The following is a 16,053-nucleotide window of genomic DNA, read 5'->3' as shown; positions in this document are numbered from 1 at the left end:
TTTAACGTTTTTAATTTGTTATTTTTTTAACGTATTAATTTTTTAAATGTGTTTATTATTATTATTATTTTAATTTATTTTTTAAATGTATTTTATTTATTTATTTTATGATTATTCATGTATTAATTTTTTTACATATTGATTTCGTAAAAAAAAGTTTTTTTTGTTTACATTTTTATTTATTTTTTGTTACAGATTGGTCCGCGCTACAGGCAAAAATGACGAGTGGATGATTTGTTGCCTTTTTAACACAAATTCATCACCATGTGTGAATCTTTAATAGTCAGTGCCAAAAAGTGACCGAATTGTATTGTTGATCACTTGCCACAGATTCAAAGTGCAGATGTGAGTTTGAATTAAAAACAAGTAGAAGAAACTTCTATTTAAAAAAGTGTAGGTGAGTGGGGTTGTTTTTTTTTTTGGGTTAACCAAAAGACAGCAACATGAAGATTAGCTTGTGTGATACCATAATGCTCCTCAAGGGGCAACAGAGAGGCACGAACCTTGATAGCTCGCTAGATATCATCACTTTGCAACTTTGTATTGGACAAAATCCATTTTTATTCTCTTAGCACAACATTTATGTTTGTGTTCTTCTACATCCAGCAGCGACAGGCCACTACAGATGATGTCATCACCAAGCGCCAAGCTGAAAGAGTTTTGTGTTACGGTCCAGGTGTGGGTTGGCCGCTGGTGTTGAGTTCGTTCTTTGAGTTGATGTGCTGCAACAGCCGGTCGCAGTGTTGACTCGTTCGATGTTTGTCTCTCACGGCTTCCGCTTCCTTTTTGAGAAGAGCTGGACAGATGGAGCTCGCCGCTTTCAGCACCTCTGCAAACAAGCGCGGATCGGCATCACAATCACTCACACACATTGCAAAGATCCATTCATCGTCATGTCAAACTTACATTTGTTAAAATTCCCCACACATCCATTAAGAATTTTTTTTCACCTTTCAGGAACTGAAGTAGGAAGAGACTTTTTTTTTTTTTTTTTAGTAGTTAGGAATAAGTCTTTTTGGAGCGACCGAAGAATTGAATTATCCTGATTGTTTATTGAAATGAAATAGTTGCTGCATGTTCCCCCTCACCGAGCACTTGGTCTTGCACGGCGCTGTCGGGGTCGTCCAGGTGCAGGAGGAGTTGCTGGAAAAGGAACTGCAGGTGCGAGGCGCAAAGTTCCGTGTTGTAGTTGTCACCCAGGCTGGACAGCCACAAGCCGAGAGCTTGGAGGGCCTCGCCACGCACGTCCCCGCTGCTGTCGTCCAGACGCTTCACCAGCTCTGTGGCGGAAAATGTACTTGAGTACGGAAACTCGTGGAAAAGCACAAGTACTCATTCAACGGAGACTAACAAAGAAGAACGGGATGACATTTTCAAAGGCTATCGATAATGACCGCACCATCCGAAGACTGCACCCGTGTGTTTCAGCGACAGAGACTCTCCATGCTTCGCTTTTCCCGTCACAGGCACATCCCAAATGCAAGATAAAAGAGCGGCCTCATAAGACGTTGATGTTGGCGGGACGAACCGGGGTAGATCTTGTTGAGGGCCTCCTCGTGCAAACTGGATCCGACCAGTCTGAGGATGGTGGACAGGGAGCGGCAGGCCAGCAGCCGGCCCATCGGGGAATCCTCGTCCAGTGACGACAACACCTGAGGCGACAGCCTCTCCTCCATGCACAGTAGCTAAACAAAACACAACACAGAACAATTCTTAGAAATGCCTTGACGCATCTGCATATGCCAAGACCCCATGAGTGCTTTTTAGCAGGTGTGTGTGTGTGTGTGTGTGTGTGTGCACCTGTTGCGGCGTGACGCAACCCCCGTGCAGCAGTGCCAGCAAACAGCTGAGCGTGGAGGTCCGCAGGGCGGCGGCCGTGCGGCCGGCTCGCCAAACCAGATTAGGAAGCAGCACGTCACCGAGGAACTTCTCCGACTCAGCCCCAAAAAGTCTGCAAGGAAGATTTTGTTTTCTTTTTAGGTGCAATGAAATTCACAATGGATTTTTTTTCGGAGCAGCGAGGTCATCTTTGTTGTATACTCAAGACGTTTGTGTTGAATATGAGAATTGCAGCTTTTCACACGTTAGTGCGTAGGGAGCACCTTTTTTATAAAGCCGACCAAAAGAATCGGGCCATGTGACTGACGGGGGCGTAAACATTTGATAGTGCTTGTTTTTGGATTTGGGTTTGACTCGTGAAAACTCTTGAGTCCTGTGAGAAAAGCAAAACGGAGGAAAAAAAATCCATCGGCGCTGTTGAGCAGAGCAAATACAACAATTTGAAAAGTCCTGAAAAAGAAAGAAATTACTGAGCAACAGACATCAAACACGTCGGCCTTCAGTCCACAACAAAAACCAAAATCAACATTTTTGGAGTAGACTGCCTGGCCTGACCTTTGACTTTCCATGCAGAAGATGAGAAATCTAAGCGGGCCAACTTTGTGTCCCTGTCACGCATCAGGACAATAAATGAAGCCATTTTTTTTTTTCGTTTTCCCGTGAAGGTAGCATCAGAGACGATACGGAGGTCGCACGACATGGCAATTTGTCCAATCCAGGACAGGTATGTGACCTTAAAAAATGTCAAATTATCTGATGGAGGAATGTCTTCTCGCAAGTGCGTGAAAGCACACACAAGACACACAAATCCCGCCTTGCTGGGTTGCGCGTAAAAGGCAAACGCGAGCTAAACGCACCACATTCGGATTCTGTTCCATTTGTCTTTCTTTTTATGTATTGATTTATTTGCGTGATATGATTTGAAGGACGGTGTGTTAGCATGATGCCCGTTCACTTTCCCACACTTGATGTCGGCGCCACCATCTGGTTTTCCCCTTCTCCCTCCCTTTTCCGTTCTGCTCCCAAAGTCGTGTACTTGCAATCAGTTCCGAGCGTCTGGTCTTGTTTTGGCCGTGCGAATGACGTCACAACTCAACGAGCACCATGCTTTGACATTTCGCCACCTGCAGGGGGAGCCTGAGTGCCATGAACGCAATCTGGCGTGTTTGAGCGGCGGTTCAATCTGCTTCTCATCTTTCCATCCGAAGCAATTTATGAGCCTAATAACTCCCGTTGCACCTTCTCGTGTCAACGGAGGTTTCCGGAACATTCTTTGCTGTGTTTTTCCACAATTGGGAATGAGAGGTCCGTGTGACCGTTTTTTTCTCACCTGCGCCATCATCACTTTTCCAGATTGTGCACCTTCTACTTGCAACAGCATGAAGCCAAAACGCCTTCGCTTTCCCTCGTGATGTCATTATGTCATTTTGGCCAGAGAACAAAGTTCAAGACGGATTTCTCCGTCACTACTATGATTGTCCTCTTGATGCCATGAAGTATGTGTGCGAGAAGACGCTGAGGGATTCATTAATCTGCCGAAAGGAGGGCCGTGACCCCAGAATGGAAGTGAAGAGGGTGAATTGTTTGAATGCAAAGATTCAAGTAAAGATGTCCTGATGCTGACATCAGTTGGATAAAACTCACAAGGGACAGACGCAGGAAGGTGGAAATAGGAAAATAAAAAAAAAAGTGCGGTGCGGTTCGACCAACGTTTAAGAGTTTTGAGCTGAAGACGAAGAGCAAATCTTGTGTGTTTCGCATTTTCTTTTGTAAGAACGTCACAAATGGATTGACGTAAGCAGATGCGAACGAAACTAGCACGTCAAAGTGGCTAACGACGAGCATGAAAATGGAAAAAGTAGCTCGGCGGCATCTCCAGTTTGTGTGAGTTGTTTCACGATTTCTACGAGACAGTAAAAGACAAAAGTGAGGTGATTCTTTTGCGTACCACGGAGGGAGCCTGGGTATTGGGACCCGCTTGCGGAACGCATGCCACACCTTGAGCATCCCTGACCGAAGCAATAATACAAAATACGTCTGAAGAGGTTGATGCGCCTCGTCTGAGCGATATGTCAACAAGCGGAAATCCCCGCAAATCGATGCGAAGCTTTTTGGCTTCAGCGCTAAGAGTTGCTGACACGTCTCCGAGACAACTCCACGAGCGCGGTTTGTCTTTGTGATTGACGGCGGCAGCTGCGGCCATCGCGGGCATTCCCTCAGATTAGCGCGGCGAGCCCGGCCGGGTTTGAAGACGGCACAGCTGAGGGAGCTCGGTGGGGATGAACCCATAAACGGAAGCTCCTCCCGCGGCCAGCACGCACGGCTAAGTCGGCCCTCCTCCACCCGTCATCGGACGGCGCAGCTGCCGAGGGATTCTCGCAACATGCGCCTTTCCTCAGGAAACCAAAACTCTGATAGAGTTTGAACGACGCACATCCCAAAGAAGCCGAGGCGCTTATCGTGACCGATGCATTTGCGTTTGTGTTTTCTAAAAATACAAGCGCACTGATGAAAATCCACAGTGGGCGTTCACAGCTTCGTGGAACGCCGTGAAAAGGGATGAAAACTAAAGTGGTCACTCCAAAAAAAGGAAATGTGCTTTCTCGTTGGCTCCCGTGCATTTTGCAATACCGAATTCCCCTGTTGAAGGAGAGCTGGCCGACTCCAAAAGAAAGATGCGCTACAGTCACCCAGCGTGTGTCACGTGTGTGTCACGTGTGTGTTGCCTAACCCTTGAGAGTCGAGCGTGTTGCTTCCATCCAGCAGCAACTTGGCCAGCATGGTGAAGATGTTCATCCTCATCTCTTGGTCTCGGTCTGGTTGGAGGCAGGTGTGCAGCAGGGGCATCAACTGCTTCACAAACTCTCCAATAACTGGGCCTTCAACACACACAAACATAATGTTTGTATCGGATAATCGATACATTGTCCCTGTGGGAAAAAAGAAAGAAAGAAATGAAGGCTTCCTCGCATCTTCTCATGTTTATGCCCTTTAGCGATAAAGCCTGCCCACTCATAGCGTATGTTGTGCCGTCTTGACATCAATGGCACTTTGAGACAGAGACTCATGGGAGGGACTCTGAGGAAATGACACACACACACACACAGGCCATGTTTACAGAGCTATTTTTAGCGGCGTGTGTGAGTAATGCTCGATAAGCGTCCATTCCCTGTTCGGACTCGGTGGCACAGACGCGAGAGGAGACGGCGGATGTCCTGAGAGCGGCACGAGAGGAGATTTGCCAGATGGCAACGTGTGAATCGAGAGGGTGCGTACCAGCCGGTCACCTCACACTTTACACAGGAGGGAAGACAAAGTCCGTCAAAACACTCGTTTCCGAGACGCAACTGTTTGGCTTTGGAATTCATTTTGCCACCAGAAATAATGGAAATTGAATTGAAAAACGTCTTCATCTTTGAGGAAGCGCTGATGAGCGAGCAAAAGATCCAAGTGTGAGTCCATGTGCAAAGCTCATCATGTGCACATCAAACATCCGAGGCACACTCGGGCAAAGATGAGCAAATGAGCGCCAGTGAAAAGGAGCCGCAGACACATTTGGCCTTCAAAGTGGCCTTGACCCACACGGGAAGGTCAAGAGTGGGCGGCGGCCGGGTCGTTTGATGTTCTGACCTGAGCAGGGGATCACCGAGCGAATGGGCCGGTAAAAGCGTGTGAATGTGCGCGTTGCGGATTGCAATCAGACGGCGCCGCCGGCGGGCCGATCTGCTTCGGCAGGCTTCCATCCAGAAGCGTCCAAAACGTTGCTAAGTTGGCAACACGGACTGCGTTGGTAAGCGAGCTGGTGTCTCCTCTGTTTGTGGAAGCAGTGCGCATCACTTAACGGCAAACGGGCAACTACTGTGCATGTACCAAAAGGAATGCGCTCTTGAAAATGTCTCGATGCGCTGCCCCCCGTGATGGATCACGTGCGGACAGATAAATGTTTCAAACGTGATGTCAGGGGGGCTTCATAAAACATTAAGCGGACGACGCCTTTTCTCCAGCGCGCTTGCGGAACGTTGCGATCGACAGGTGGCCGTGACGTCGCCTCACCTGACTGCACCACCATGATGTGCATTTGGAGGCGGTGCGGGGAATAGCCGGACCAGGTGTTCACCGAAACCGACAGCCAGTCCAGCAGCTGGGCCATGTGTTGCCTGTAAAGCTCCGTCACTGAGCCGAGGCCTTGGACCTCGCATAAGCGCTGGACACTCGCCAGGGCCTGAGCGGCACACAGGAAAGGACAGACGAGACCAAAGTCAACTTGCAATTTGCGAGTGAGATTCCGCTAACTTGAAAGTTCCCACAGGTGCTGGAAATACTTACCATCTTTCCGAAAGCAAACACGCAGCAGACTTAATCAAGGATATTTGTGTTTGCCTTTAATTTGTTGAAAATACGTTTCTATTTTCTCACATGACAAAGTCTGTCCTCTAACCGTCTGGTGGAGTGTCCAGCTGAACAAATAAACGCCTCGCTTCCGATAAGATGAGCGCTGGGGAAAAAAAAAAAAATCTAACAAGCCAGAAACGACGATTATCTGTGATTACCTACGTTACATGAAGCATCATTCCAAGCGGTGCAGCCTTCTGATTGGCTACATTTGGAAAATGAACGCCCCTCCCCTCAAATAGAGGAGGCATAAAAAAAAAAAAATCGCTGGTGGCACAAAGTAGCCGTAATTACTTTTAATATACGAACCACATTCCCACCAAGCGGGACAGCCTCTCGATTTTGTAAACTATGAAAATAAACGCCTTTCCTCGAGACGCGTCACTTGGGAAAAATTCTAATCATTTGCGGCGCTGTGACTTGCTGTAATAAGTGGTAGCGCCTTCTAATTGTGTCAACAACAACCCGATGCAAATTGATTACTAACATGCAAGCTAATACGAGGCAACGACAACAAAGTCGTATTTGAAATCAGGATTGGGACGACTCAAGAAATGCAAATATGAAACGCGACAAAACGAAAGATGGAAAAGCATTCAAATTGATGTTGAAAATGTGCAAGCGGTACTTCGCTCGTCCCAAGACGGTCGGGAAAAACAGATTGCAGTTTATGTTATGATCAGGCTCTCATATGAGAGCATGGGAAAAAGTCATCAGACATGACAAAGTCTTTGACATACAAAAGCTCAAAAAGATGAAAAAACATAAGACAGGATGTCCCAAAATCAAAGGAAACATAAACAACTTCAAACAGGAGTGAAGTTGATCTTGGAGGAAATGACAAGAAAGAGTGCAAATAATTAAGTGAGTCTTGAGGGCAGGGGAGGGGATGGGACCTGAAGGCCACTTTATAAATCCCGTCATCGTCCCTCAGGGACCAACGGGGGCGACGGGGGGACGGGGGGGGGAGGGACGACGACGGGGGACCGTGTCAGACAAGCCTGAGCTGGCCGCTGATGGGAAAACGCAGCAACTTTTCTGGGAAATGACTTCTGCTTTTCCTCTTGGCCCGCCACGGCCTTTCTATTATTCCTAAGTTCAATGTCGCCGGCCTCTTCTTGACCACTCACCACTCCGACACGCAGACCCACGTAAACACGCGTTGCGGTGGCTTAGGCGGTGTCTGATATTCATCCCGCTCACGTCCCTGCAGACGTCGGACTCCATTTGTCACAGACAGTTTCCCGTCTGTCGGAGTGTCCCTGGAGAGCAGCGGTGGCCAAACATTTGTGCTGAAGGGCCGCCTCTTTTGAACAGAATTTACAGCAAAACGTGTACATACAAGAGTTCATTTTAATAATAAAAAAAAAAGTTCATTGAAGACTCTGAATTGTTTTCAAGTGTGAACGTGAGCATGAAAGATTATTTGTGAGCCTTGTGAAAAGTCCCGGGGTGAAATCCGCCACTTCCAAAGTTTGTGCATCATCATTAATTAATGAGGCTCATTCTGCTGTGGAGGAATTAAAATGAAGTCATGCAGACAAACAAAGACTCAACTACTGTAAGGGACTCCGTTACCTGCAGTTTAAGTCATTCTTCGCAGAAGATTAAGAATACATTCCGATGATTATTGTAATATTGACTCTCTTTGTCTCTCTTACTGTGTCGCTGCACCATTTGTGTTGAAATAGCCATTCCTCTCAAAGTGTTACAAACGCGCCACCTAGATTCTATTTGTTAACCCAGCTACAGGATCTCAATGTTCCACTGATATTTTTGGACAATTCAGGGAACCATTTGAATTCAGCATTGATTAAACAATGTTATGTATTGCAACAAATATGAACGACCTTTTGATCATGTGAAGGGGGCCCGATTCAAAAAGGGCGCAGGCGTCATGTGGCCCACGCCTCATCATTTTTCTCACCGCTGCGCTAGCGTGACGGTGACGCACACCTGCTGACAAACACATCTGTTGGTTCTGTTTTGGGGAGTTCTGTCTCAACCTTTCTCCGCCTTTCACCCGGGACGGGATTTAAAAGTTCCATTCCAAAAGGTGCAATTTAAGCGCCCCTCGGCTAAGTGGCTAATTATACCGTTTGGCATGTCTACTTTGAAGCTGGGCATTCCTCAAATAGCTGCCTTGCATCATAAAAGCTCCTTTGGAATAAAAGCGACGTCAAGTGAAGTTTGGTCACCTTGTGGCTGACGTGAGGCTCCGTGGCGAGACTCTGCACGGTGACCAGCACCTGCAGCAGCTGCAAGCTGATCCGGCGGCACTCGCAATCGCACTGGCGCAGAAGCGCGTCCACGCAGGCCAGCAACTGCTCCAAGTACACCGTCTGGAAAAAAAGGAGCAACGGATGAAGCGGTGAGACGGCCTCCCTTCCATCGCCACGTCATGTCAGAAAGTATTCAAGAACGCTCCTCTGACGTTATCACTGGAGAGCGCTGCCCCATACTCGCCGCGGTCGCAACGAGTGCATTATGTGGCTTTTTCGTGGGTGTTTTTCATGACGTCACTTGGTGGTCAACTCTTGAATATATTTAGAATTAATTATTTGGATTATTTCATCATTTAAGCACATCATTAAACAACAAAAATATTAATGAGGGAAGTGCAGGTATGACATTTCTCCACTTTGAGTGGCCATAGCCAAGCAATTGATTATTTGTTTTGGTGGAAGATAGCATAAAAAGAAATTTGAGAAGCGCTGAATTCAGCAATTGTAAGAAGAAGCCGCAAAATGAATGCAACAAATGTAAATATTATTCCAGGTGGGCCGGATTCAAGAATGAGCTCAGACCTCATTTTGACACACTGAAAGGCTCCACTTAAGATCCGCTGCAATGGCATTCGAGACGATGCGGACGTCGGCGCCTGGAAGTCATGCCTCCATAAATAACAGAAGATGCATCGCGGAATGCGTGGTCTTGCACGCATTCAGACATGCATCTTGCGCTACCGGCTTAGAAAACAACCATTAGAAATGGCGCAAAATAGAATAAAAAAAACAATTGCTGGCCTTTAATTAGTAGGTTGACACCTGCAGCTGAGTGAGCTACACCTGGTTTCATTGGTCTGGACACGCTTGTTCGGGGGCCACCGCTGGATGCAGCAATTACACCAACACACGAGCGACTCCGCAGCAAAGCAGAGCATGGACGCCGGCGTGCCGAGCCCACCTCCAACAGCCACCCCCGTTGCTATGGCAACAGGAAAATAAACACCCTGGCGCTCACGTTCCCGCCTTGCCGCTTCAACCGACCGTTAAGTGTCATTAAGGCGGAGTGAGCAGTTTGCGGCTGTCACTCCGCACAAATGTTGGCAGGACAGAGCTTTGGGAATGTTTTGCATTATTCTGAGCGGCCTTTTCGAAATGAAACAGACGCTTCCATTCCTGCAGCTGTCCTGCCACCAACTGGCGTGGCGCTTTGCCGAAAAATCACTTTTGCCGAGGCCCTTGCACTCTCGTCACCACGGCAACACACAACAAAATGACTCTCACCGGGGCCGGGGTTGTGTTAATCCTCGGCGGAGTGCCCCCCTCAAAAAGGAAAACCAGATGTGATTCATAAGCAAACACGACGCGGCGTACCTTGCAACGCGCTGGCGTCTCTCTAACCACCGGCTCGCCTTTCATTTCGCCTCAAACCCTCATCACCATCTTCAACTGACCGAGCTTGTTTTCACAAGCTGTCGTCCCCCTCCCCCTCTTTCTCCAAACCTCTCGCAGAAATAAAGAAAAGAAAACAAGGCACATGAAAGCGTTGGCGAGGTCAAACCGTGGAGAAGCGTCACATATCTGCTCGCAAATTTTCAGCTCATTCCCTCCGGACGTCCTGCGCCATTTTTCCGACCACAGTTCACTTTGAAGACGATTTCGATTTCATTCTTCAACAGTTTGACAGTATGTGGATTTCATTTGCTGAAAGTTTCAAAGTTCTCCGTGTCTTATTTTGAGTCACGATAACTTCAAAATAGGAGCATGGCGCCGATCCGAATTACACACCTTCACAAATACCGAACTCCATAGTGTCAGTGTTGTGCAACCGGTTGTTGATGGATGGTATGTCGGAGGCCAAATGGACTGCATTACTTGGCTTTGGCCAGCAGGGGCACTGCAAGCCTCATTAGCGACAATGAATTCTGAACGAGGTCGCAGGTGCTCCGCTTGCACGAGAGGGAGACGCAGATGGACATCCGAGAGGAAGCCGAGGTCTCCCTCCATCTGCTGCCAGCCTGTCCTGTTCGTTCTCCCCACCGCTTGACCTCGTACAACGGCGACGCCTCATTTATTATTGCCCTTGACCAGGTTGTGCTTTAAGATTCCAATTCTTTTTAAAGCTTGTTGTTGTGAGCGCACAGAGTGGAACGAAGGTGACATACTCGGGGTTATGAATGAAACACAACTTTGCTTTGTACATCGGAAGGGGTCAGGGCAGCATTGCAGGAGGACGACATTCCTACTCGCCTTGCTTGGAGGGGGTGAGTCGCTCGTCAAGCACACGCACACAAAAAAGCCAGACAGAGATCTTGAAAGGGAAACACAGTTGGGTTGAAACAAAACAAAGGCGTTTGAGCTCCAGAAAAAAAAAAAAGCTGCCCTCAGCCAAACTAGGAGCTTTTTCTTCTGTCTCGCTATCCATGTGAAAAATATGAGAGATTGTTGTCACATGATGTGGTTAATATTTGTCAACTGTGGAGACTTTCTTGTGATTAAGGCCGATACACATACATTGGACTTGACTTGACATGGAGACCAAAGCCAGTACTTGCCAGAAATTCCTGCACATGCACTCATGTTTTTGTACACCACTAAAGCGCTTATTTTACATGCTGGCATTTGAATGACTTTTTGCGCAGGGTCCGGTCACACTCGCACCGTGAACCGTCTTCCTCTCAGTCTGCAGGAGGCGGAGCTCTCCGATCCGCGTTTGAGGCAATTTTTTCCACCAGTTGTCTGCGCATTATTTTAGGACAAACAACCAAGGCGTCCTTATTTCTTTTGGCCCCTTCTGGGTGTTAGCACGAACATGATGATCGCCGACTTGTAATATAAGATTCGACAAACATGTGGCAAGTCATTCGCTTTTTTTTCTTCAGATTTCTTCAACAGCGAACCCGCTGAACTCGCTGTGCACAGAAGTGCTATTGAAAAGATTGCCTTCAAAGATGAAGCATCTTATCACACAGCCTATTTACATTGGTAGGAGCAAATTAGGCAACAAAATACATTGCCAAAAATAAGAGTGCTAATGTACACAGCGGTTCTTGACAATAAACTTCTATGAAACTGCCAAAATCACCAAAGATGAGCGCAATCGCAACAGCCGGCGGATCAAAAGTGGAACTTTGCTGCTTTTCCTTGAGACGTGACACAACACTGGACAATGGAATGGTTGTTTCGGCTTGGAGTGAAGCACAAGGAAGTGAAAAACATTGAAAGGTAAACCACAACTAGTGCCAAACAGACGGCTAACCTGTTGATATTCCTGGCAGACGTCAGGCTGGGCCAGCGTGTCGGCGACCTGCTGGAGGTGCGCTCGCAGCAGAGGTTTGGGGCATCCTCCCAGCACGGCACGCAGAACCATGAGGGCCGACCACGGGTGGGAGGCGGAGGGGGGGGCGTTGACGTGATCCAGGAGCAGCTTGAGGAAGACCTCAGGTGGGACGAAGGTGCCCAACAGTTTAGCAGCGGCCAGGCACTAGCGGGGGAGAGCAAAGACAAGTCAACGGGTGTGTGGCCAATACGGCATGACACGGTGCACGACGCACAAGCGTGACCCCGGCACAAATTAACACACCACCCATAAACTATTTTGGTCCACCCACTCCTGTTAATAGGGACGGTTTGGGGGATGAAATAAGACCGAGACAAATCTTCAGATTTTTGTTTTTTAAGGAGATTGTTGTCGTACGGCATCGACGATTGGACCTTTAACACTTACGCGCGGATGTTTTTGGATGTAAGAAAAGTCTTTGGTCTCGCCATTAACAGCCCTGAACATCCTTTTCACTTCACTGTAATTCCACGTGTGACGACTCACATTGCGGACCACAACCTCCTCGGAGTCTGTACAGGCCCGGTGGAGGAGGGCCAAAAGAGGCTGGAGGTGCTGCGTGCTGTGGTCCTCCGCATGGAGCAGCAAGACCGACAGCAGCTGCGAAGTTCGGACGCGAGTGGCGACCAGCCAGTCGCTCAGGTCGTGGCCGATGGCGGGCACAAGTCTGTACAGGTTCCTCACCACCAGTTCTCTGCAGCCCAGACCCGGACGCTCCACTGGGGGAAGAGAGAAATTTTTGGACTCTTTTGAACACCCTGCCAAGCAACAAGTGACACAAGTCTACAAGCTAAATTCTTTGACATGAGCGCCAGTCATCACTCTTTTAAATAAACACAGTGGTCCCTCAAAGAATTTGCTCATCATTTTTTTTTATACAGTGAGCCGGCAAAAAATGCCACATCAGAGTCGCAATGATGCAAAAAAAAAAAAAAATGCCAGCTTTTACAGGCAGCATGAAAAAGGGGGATAGAGAGGAAACGCAGACGAAAGGAAGATAAATCAACGTAGTGCACAGGGGCAGGATAAAACAAGCCCTTTTCTGGTTCCCTTCGAGTGTTCAACAGTGACCTCTGCACACTGGGAGGCCCGGCAAATTTATGACGGCAAGAAAGGAAAAGACAAAAGAAAAGGAAAGGAAAGCAAAGAGGAGGGAGGGAGCCTTGCCTTTCCTGTCCTGTCCCCTGGTTGTATTTGTAGCCCTGCCACACACGCACACACACACACACTTACATTTAAACTGGGAAGGCGTAATGACTATGTTCCTTTTCACACTTTATCCGAGGACCACCAACCCCCACACACGGGGGTCAGACACGTCTAGGTCCAAGCTGGTGCATGCATGTTTTTTTTTTAAATTTATTTATTTTTAATTAATTTTATAACCTCACACAGCCGTAAATAAGATTGATTTAAAGTAGGCAAGAGTGGTAAAGTTGGCTTCTTTGATTGCAAATCATCTTTTACAGGCGTGCCTCAGGTGGATTTTCATTTCCAAAAGTGTGTCTTGCGTCTCGCTTGGATGCAGCGGTGATGTAACAGACCTCCTTGTGGGTAAAAGGGCGGCGGGGTGAGCAGAAAGTCCATCTTGTCCTTGAGGTCGTCTTCATTCTCCTTCTCCCACTGGGCGCCGACCTGTTGCCATAAATCAGCCGCCAGAAGTCTGCGGGAAAAAAAAATCCGGGGTCATTGTGGGGAGGCAGCAACCAAAATGGTCGTGATTTATCAAAAAATGAATAATCTTGTGCGTATGCCTGCTGTGAGATTTTGCCGTTTTGGCCTTCCACTGCCTGCTTTGACAAGATTGGACTCTGTTTTGAGACATTTATCATCCATAGCAAAAAATTGACGACACGTTGGAACAGCATGACGGCCATCGACCTTCTCAAACGGCTGCGGAACTTCAATCAGGGTCACAAAAATGTCTCACTTTTTCAGACGTGCTGAGCAGGAAGACACTGTGAAGCCTGCTATTTGTGGTAAATGGTTATTAAGAAATCAAGGAGCATTTCCGTTTTTTTTTTTAGAGAGGTTCCTCTGTATTTGAGGCGAATAACAGATCCAATTACAATCTTATCATTGTAACGTGGCAAGTGAGATCATAAAAAAAGAAAAAAGATTTAGATAGGATGAAAGCATGAAAGCATACCGTATTTCTGGAATCTCATCTGTAACTCCGCTCAGCAGGAGAGGAGTGAGCTTGTGGAAATAAGAGTATCTGTCCCTTAAGTTGAGCAGCCAGTCGCCGACGACGACAGTTACAGCTTTTCTCACCTACGCCAAAGGAGGAAAATATATGCTAGGGTTGATTGTGGATTTGAATAACAAGTTGCGATGAGAATATATTTAAAAACACACACACAACCTGCGGCGAGTCATCAAAGAGCCTCTGTGCCAGGTGGGACAAGACGTCGTCGACGTTCTTCCCTGTGCCGTGCTGGATGACCGCCCCGGTGGCCTCAATGACAGTCACGCGCACCTTGGAGTGTTGATGAGCGATCGTCTGCATGAGAGGCTTCACCAGACTTTCAGCCTGCATGTGGAAATGCTCTGCAAATCCAAACGGAGACGCAAACGGTGTAAAGGAGACATAACATGAGAAATGTTATCAAAATGGACAAAGCTCAAATTGGAAACTAAAAGTGGGGGACTTGTGACGTATCATTTAGCTCATGGACTCTTGTGAGCCAAATGTGATGCAATCTGATCAAATCTGTAATCCTCTTTGTGTTTTTTTATTTATTTATGAAAAGGAAACTCATAAGAGTAATAGAAAGAAACACTTGGCCAATTTTTTCTTAGAAAACCTGTTTGCCGCCATTGCACTTAAGAATTTCTACCAAGTGGTGCTTGAGTCGGCGCAACATTTGCCGGTGTGGAGAAATGGAAACATGACCTCCGAGACGCTTCAAGGCAAAGATTTTGTTTCAACTATTAGGTTTGTGAATTAAATATTCAAGTTATATGGATTAATCGTTTCAGCCCCAAGGAATATTTAGACACGTAGTCACGCCCTCGCTAGCAATTGAAAGGCAATTCCAAATCTAATTTATTATTATTATTATTTCCAACCCACTTGCATACACTTGCCGGCGAGATGACAAGCCGGCAAAATGGGGCAGCCTTGAAGCCTCACTTGCAAGCAAAGACTCCGCCCCCCTGTTGACATGGTAACGAAGGAAGACGCTAGCTTTGTTTTGAGTTGTGAGGCAAAATTCATCATAACCTTCCGTCCATCTTCTTCTGCTTCTCCAGTAGCTCTTTTTTGTTTTTAATGTGTGTCTAGAGCAAGAGTGGAGTAACTTGTTTTCTTGTCTGTCAAGCCTAACCGTGCATTAGCATTAGCATGAGTTTTGCTAACCTGGTACACAGTTGGCAAAGTTCACCGTGCATTTGCAGCTTTCTCTTTTGACATCCGGAAAAGGGTCGACCACGGTCCTCTGCAATATGTTCATCATTTCGTTCAGATAAGGAGCCAGCTGCTTTCCACAAACTTCCACCGTCAGAGTCAACATCTCCGCAGCCGACAAGCGAAGCTCCTCCGCCGGTTCCAGGATCTCTTTCTCCCCGAAACGCTGCGCCAAGCACGGCATGAGATAAGGCAACGACTCCTGCGGTTCGGGGACGCAGCGAATAAATTCACTTATGAGCATAATAGCCATTTCTCGGCATCTTTCCATCGGGTCTGACAGACACTTGAGGAGAGGCTTGAGGAGGACGGAGAAAATCTCCTGCAAGACGACGCCCGAGAGCTTTTTATCCACCGTCTCTCTCTTGATGGACTCCAGTGCTCTCTTCCTCGTCGACTTGTTGTCTTCGCCGAGACAGTTTAAATGCCGGGCGAGTCCTCGCAAAACTTCCGAGGAAGCATGCAGCTCTCGCGAAGCCGTCGCCGCCATCTTTGTTGTGGTCGCACTCGCTTTGGCAACCAACAAACGCCTGCTTCGCGCTGAAACCGGTTCAAATCGGCAAAACTTTATTGAGACACAGCTCGGGTCTGAATCGTACGGAAGCATATTACATTTCAATCGTAGCACTTTAAATACACAAAACATAGTACATTGCTAACAAAAGAAAACAAAGATAACAGACAAGCCTTATGACATTGTCACAAAACAATACAAAAAAATAATAAATTAATATGAATAACCATAAAAATAAAATTAATTAATTAATTAATTAAACAAGAAAGAAAGTGGCTTAATACATTATGAAGTGGCACTTGCTGCAAAAAGTGAGAAGCCAGTTCTAAATCAT

General features: G+C 47.1%; 1 protein-coding gene across 3 annotated transcripts; it reads right to left on the bottom strand.

Moving 5' to 3' along the window:
• Positions 1–543: 543 nt before the first annotated feature.
• On the bottom strand, positions 544–15,723 carry dnaaf5 (dynein axonemal assembly factor 5). Of its 3 annotated transcripts, none has more exons than XM_088317195.1 (13): positions 15,158–15,723; positions 14,159–14,346; positions 13,946–14,070; positions 13,341–13,459; positions 12,283–12,515; positions 11,716–11,940; positions 8,430–8,573; positions 5,893–6,061; positions 4,571–4,718; positions 1,801–1,951; positions 1,529–1,685; positions 1,089–1,280; positions 544–829 (listed from the first exon to the last, which is right to left on the bottom strand). In XM_088317195.1, the coding sequence occupies exons 1-13, from the start codon at positions 15,693–15,695 to the stop codon at positions 666–668; spliced, it is 2,553 nt and encodes an 850-aa protein (XP_088173321.1). In that variant the 5' UTR covers positions 15,696–15,723; the 3' UTR covers positions 544–665. The 3 variants fall into 3 exon arrangements, with proteins under 3 accessions (XP_088173321.1, XP_088173322.1, XP_088173323.1); XM_088317196.1 differs by having other exon boundaries at positions 14,162–14,346; XM_088317197.1 differs by lacking the exons at positions 544–829; positions 4,571–4,718 and having other exon boundaries at positions 1,133–1,280.
• Between the last annotated feature and the right edge of the window lie 330 nt (positions 15,724–16,053).

The sequence above is a fragment of the Idiotropiscis lumnitzeri genome, chromosome 15 (genome assembly GCF_059441095.1).
Source record: "Idiotropiscis lumnitzeri isolate Australia: NSW breed Sydney's pygmy pipehorse chromosome 15, RoL_Ilum_1.0, whole genome shotgun sequence".
In the NCBI taxonomy this organism is placed as follows: Eukaryota; Metazoa; Chordata; class Actinopteri; order Syngnathiformes; family Syngnathidae; genus Idiotropiscis; species Idiotropiscis lumnitzeri.
The sequence above is the reverse complement of the archived record's forward strand: the minus strand, read 5'-3'. Positions and strand labels throughout refer to the sequence as shown.

Excerpts from the sequence above, each read along its gene's own strand:
- dnaaf5 (XM_088317195.1), bottom strand. The coding sequence starts at position 15,695 with ATGGCGGCGACGGCTTCGCGAGAGCTGCATGCTTCCTCGGAAGTTTTG. Across the intron at positions 14,347-15,157 it reads CTTTGCCAACTGTGTACCAG|AGCATTTCCACATGCAGGCT; the intron begins GTTAGCAAAACT and ends TTGGATTTGCAG. Across the intron at positions 1,686-1,800 it reads GTTGCGTCACGCCGCAACAG|CTACTGTGCATGGAGGAGAG; the intron begins GTGCACACACAC and ends TGTTTTGTTTAG.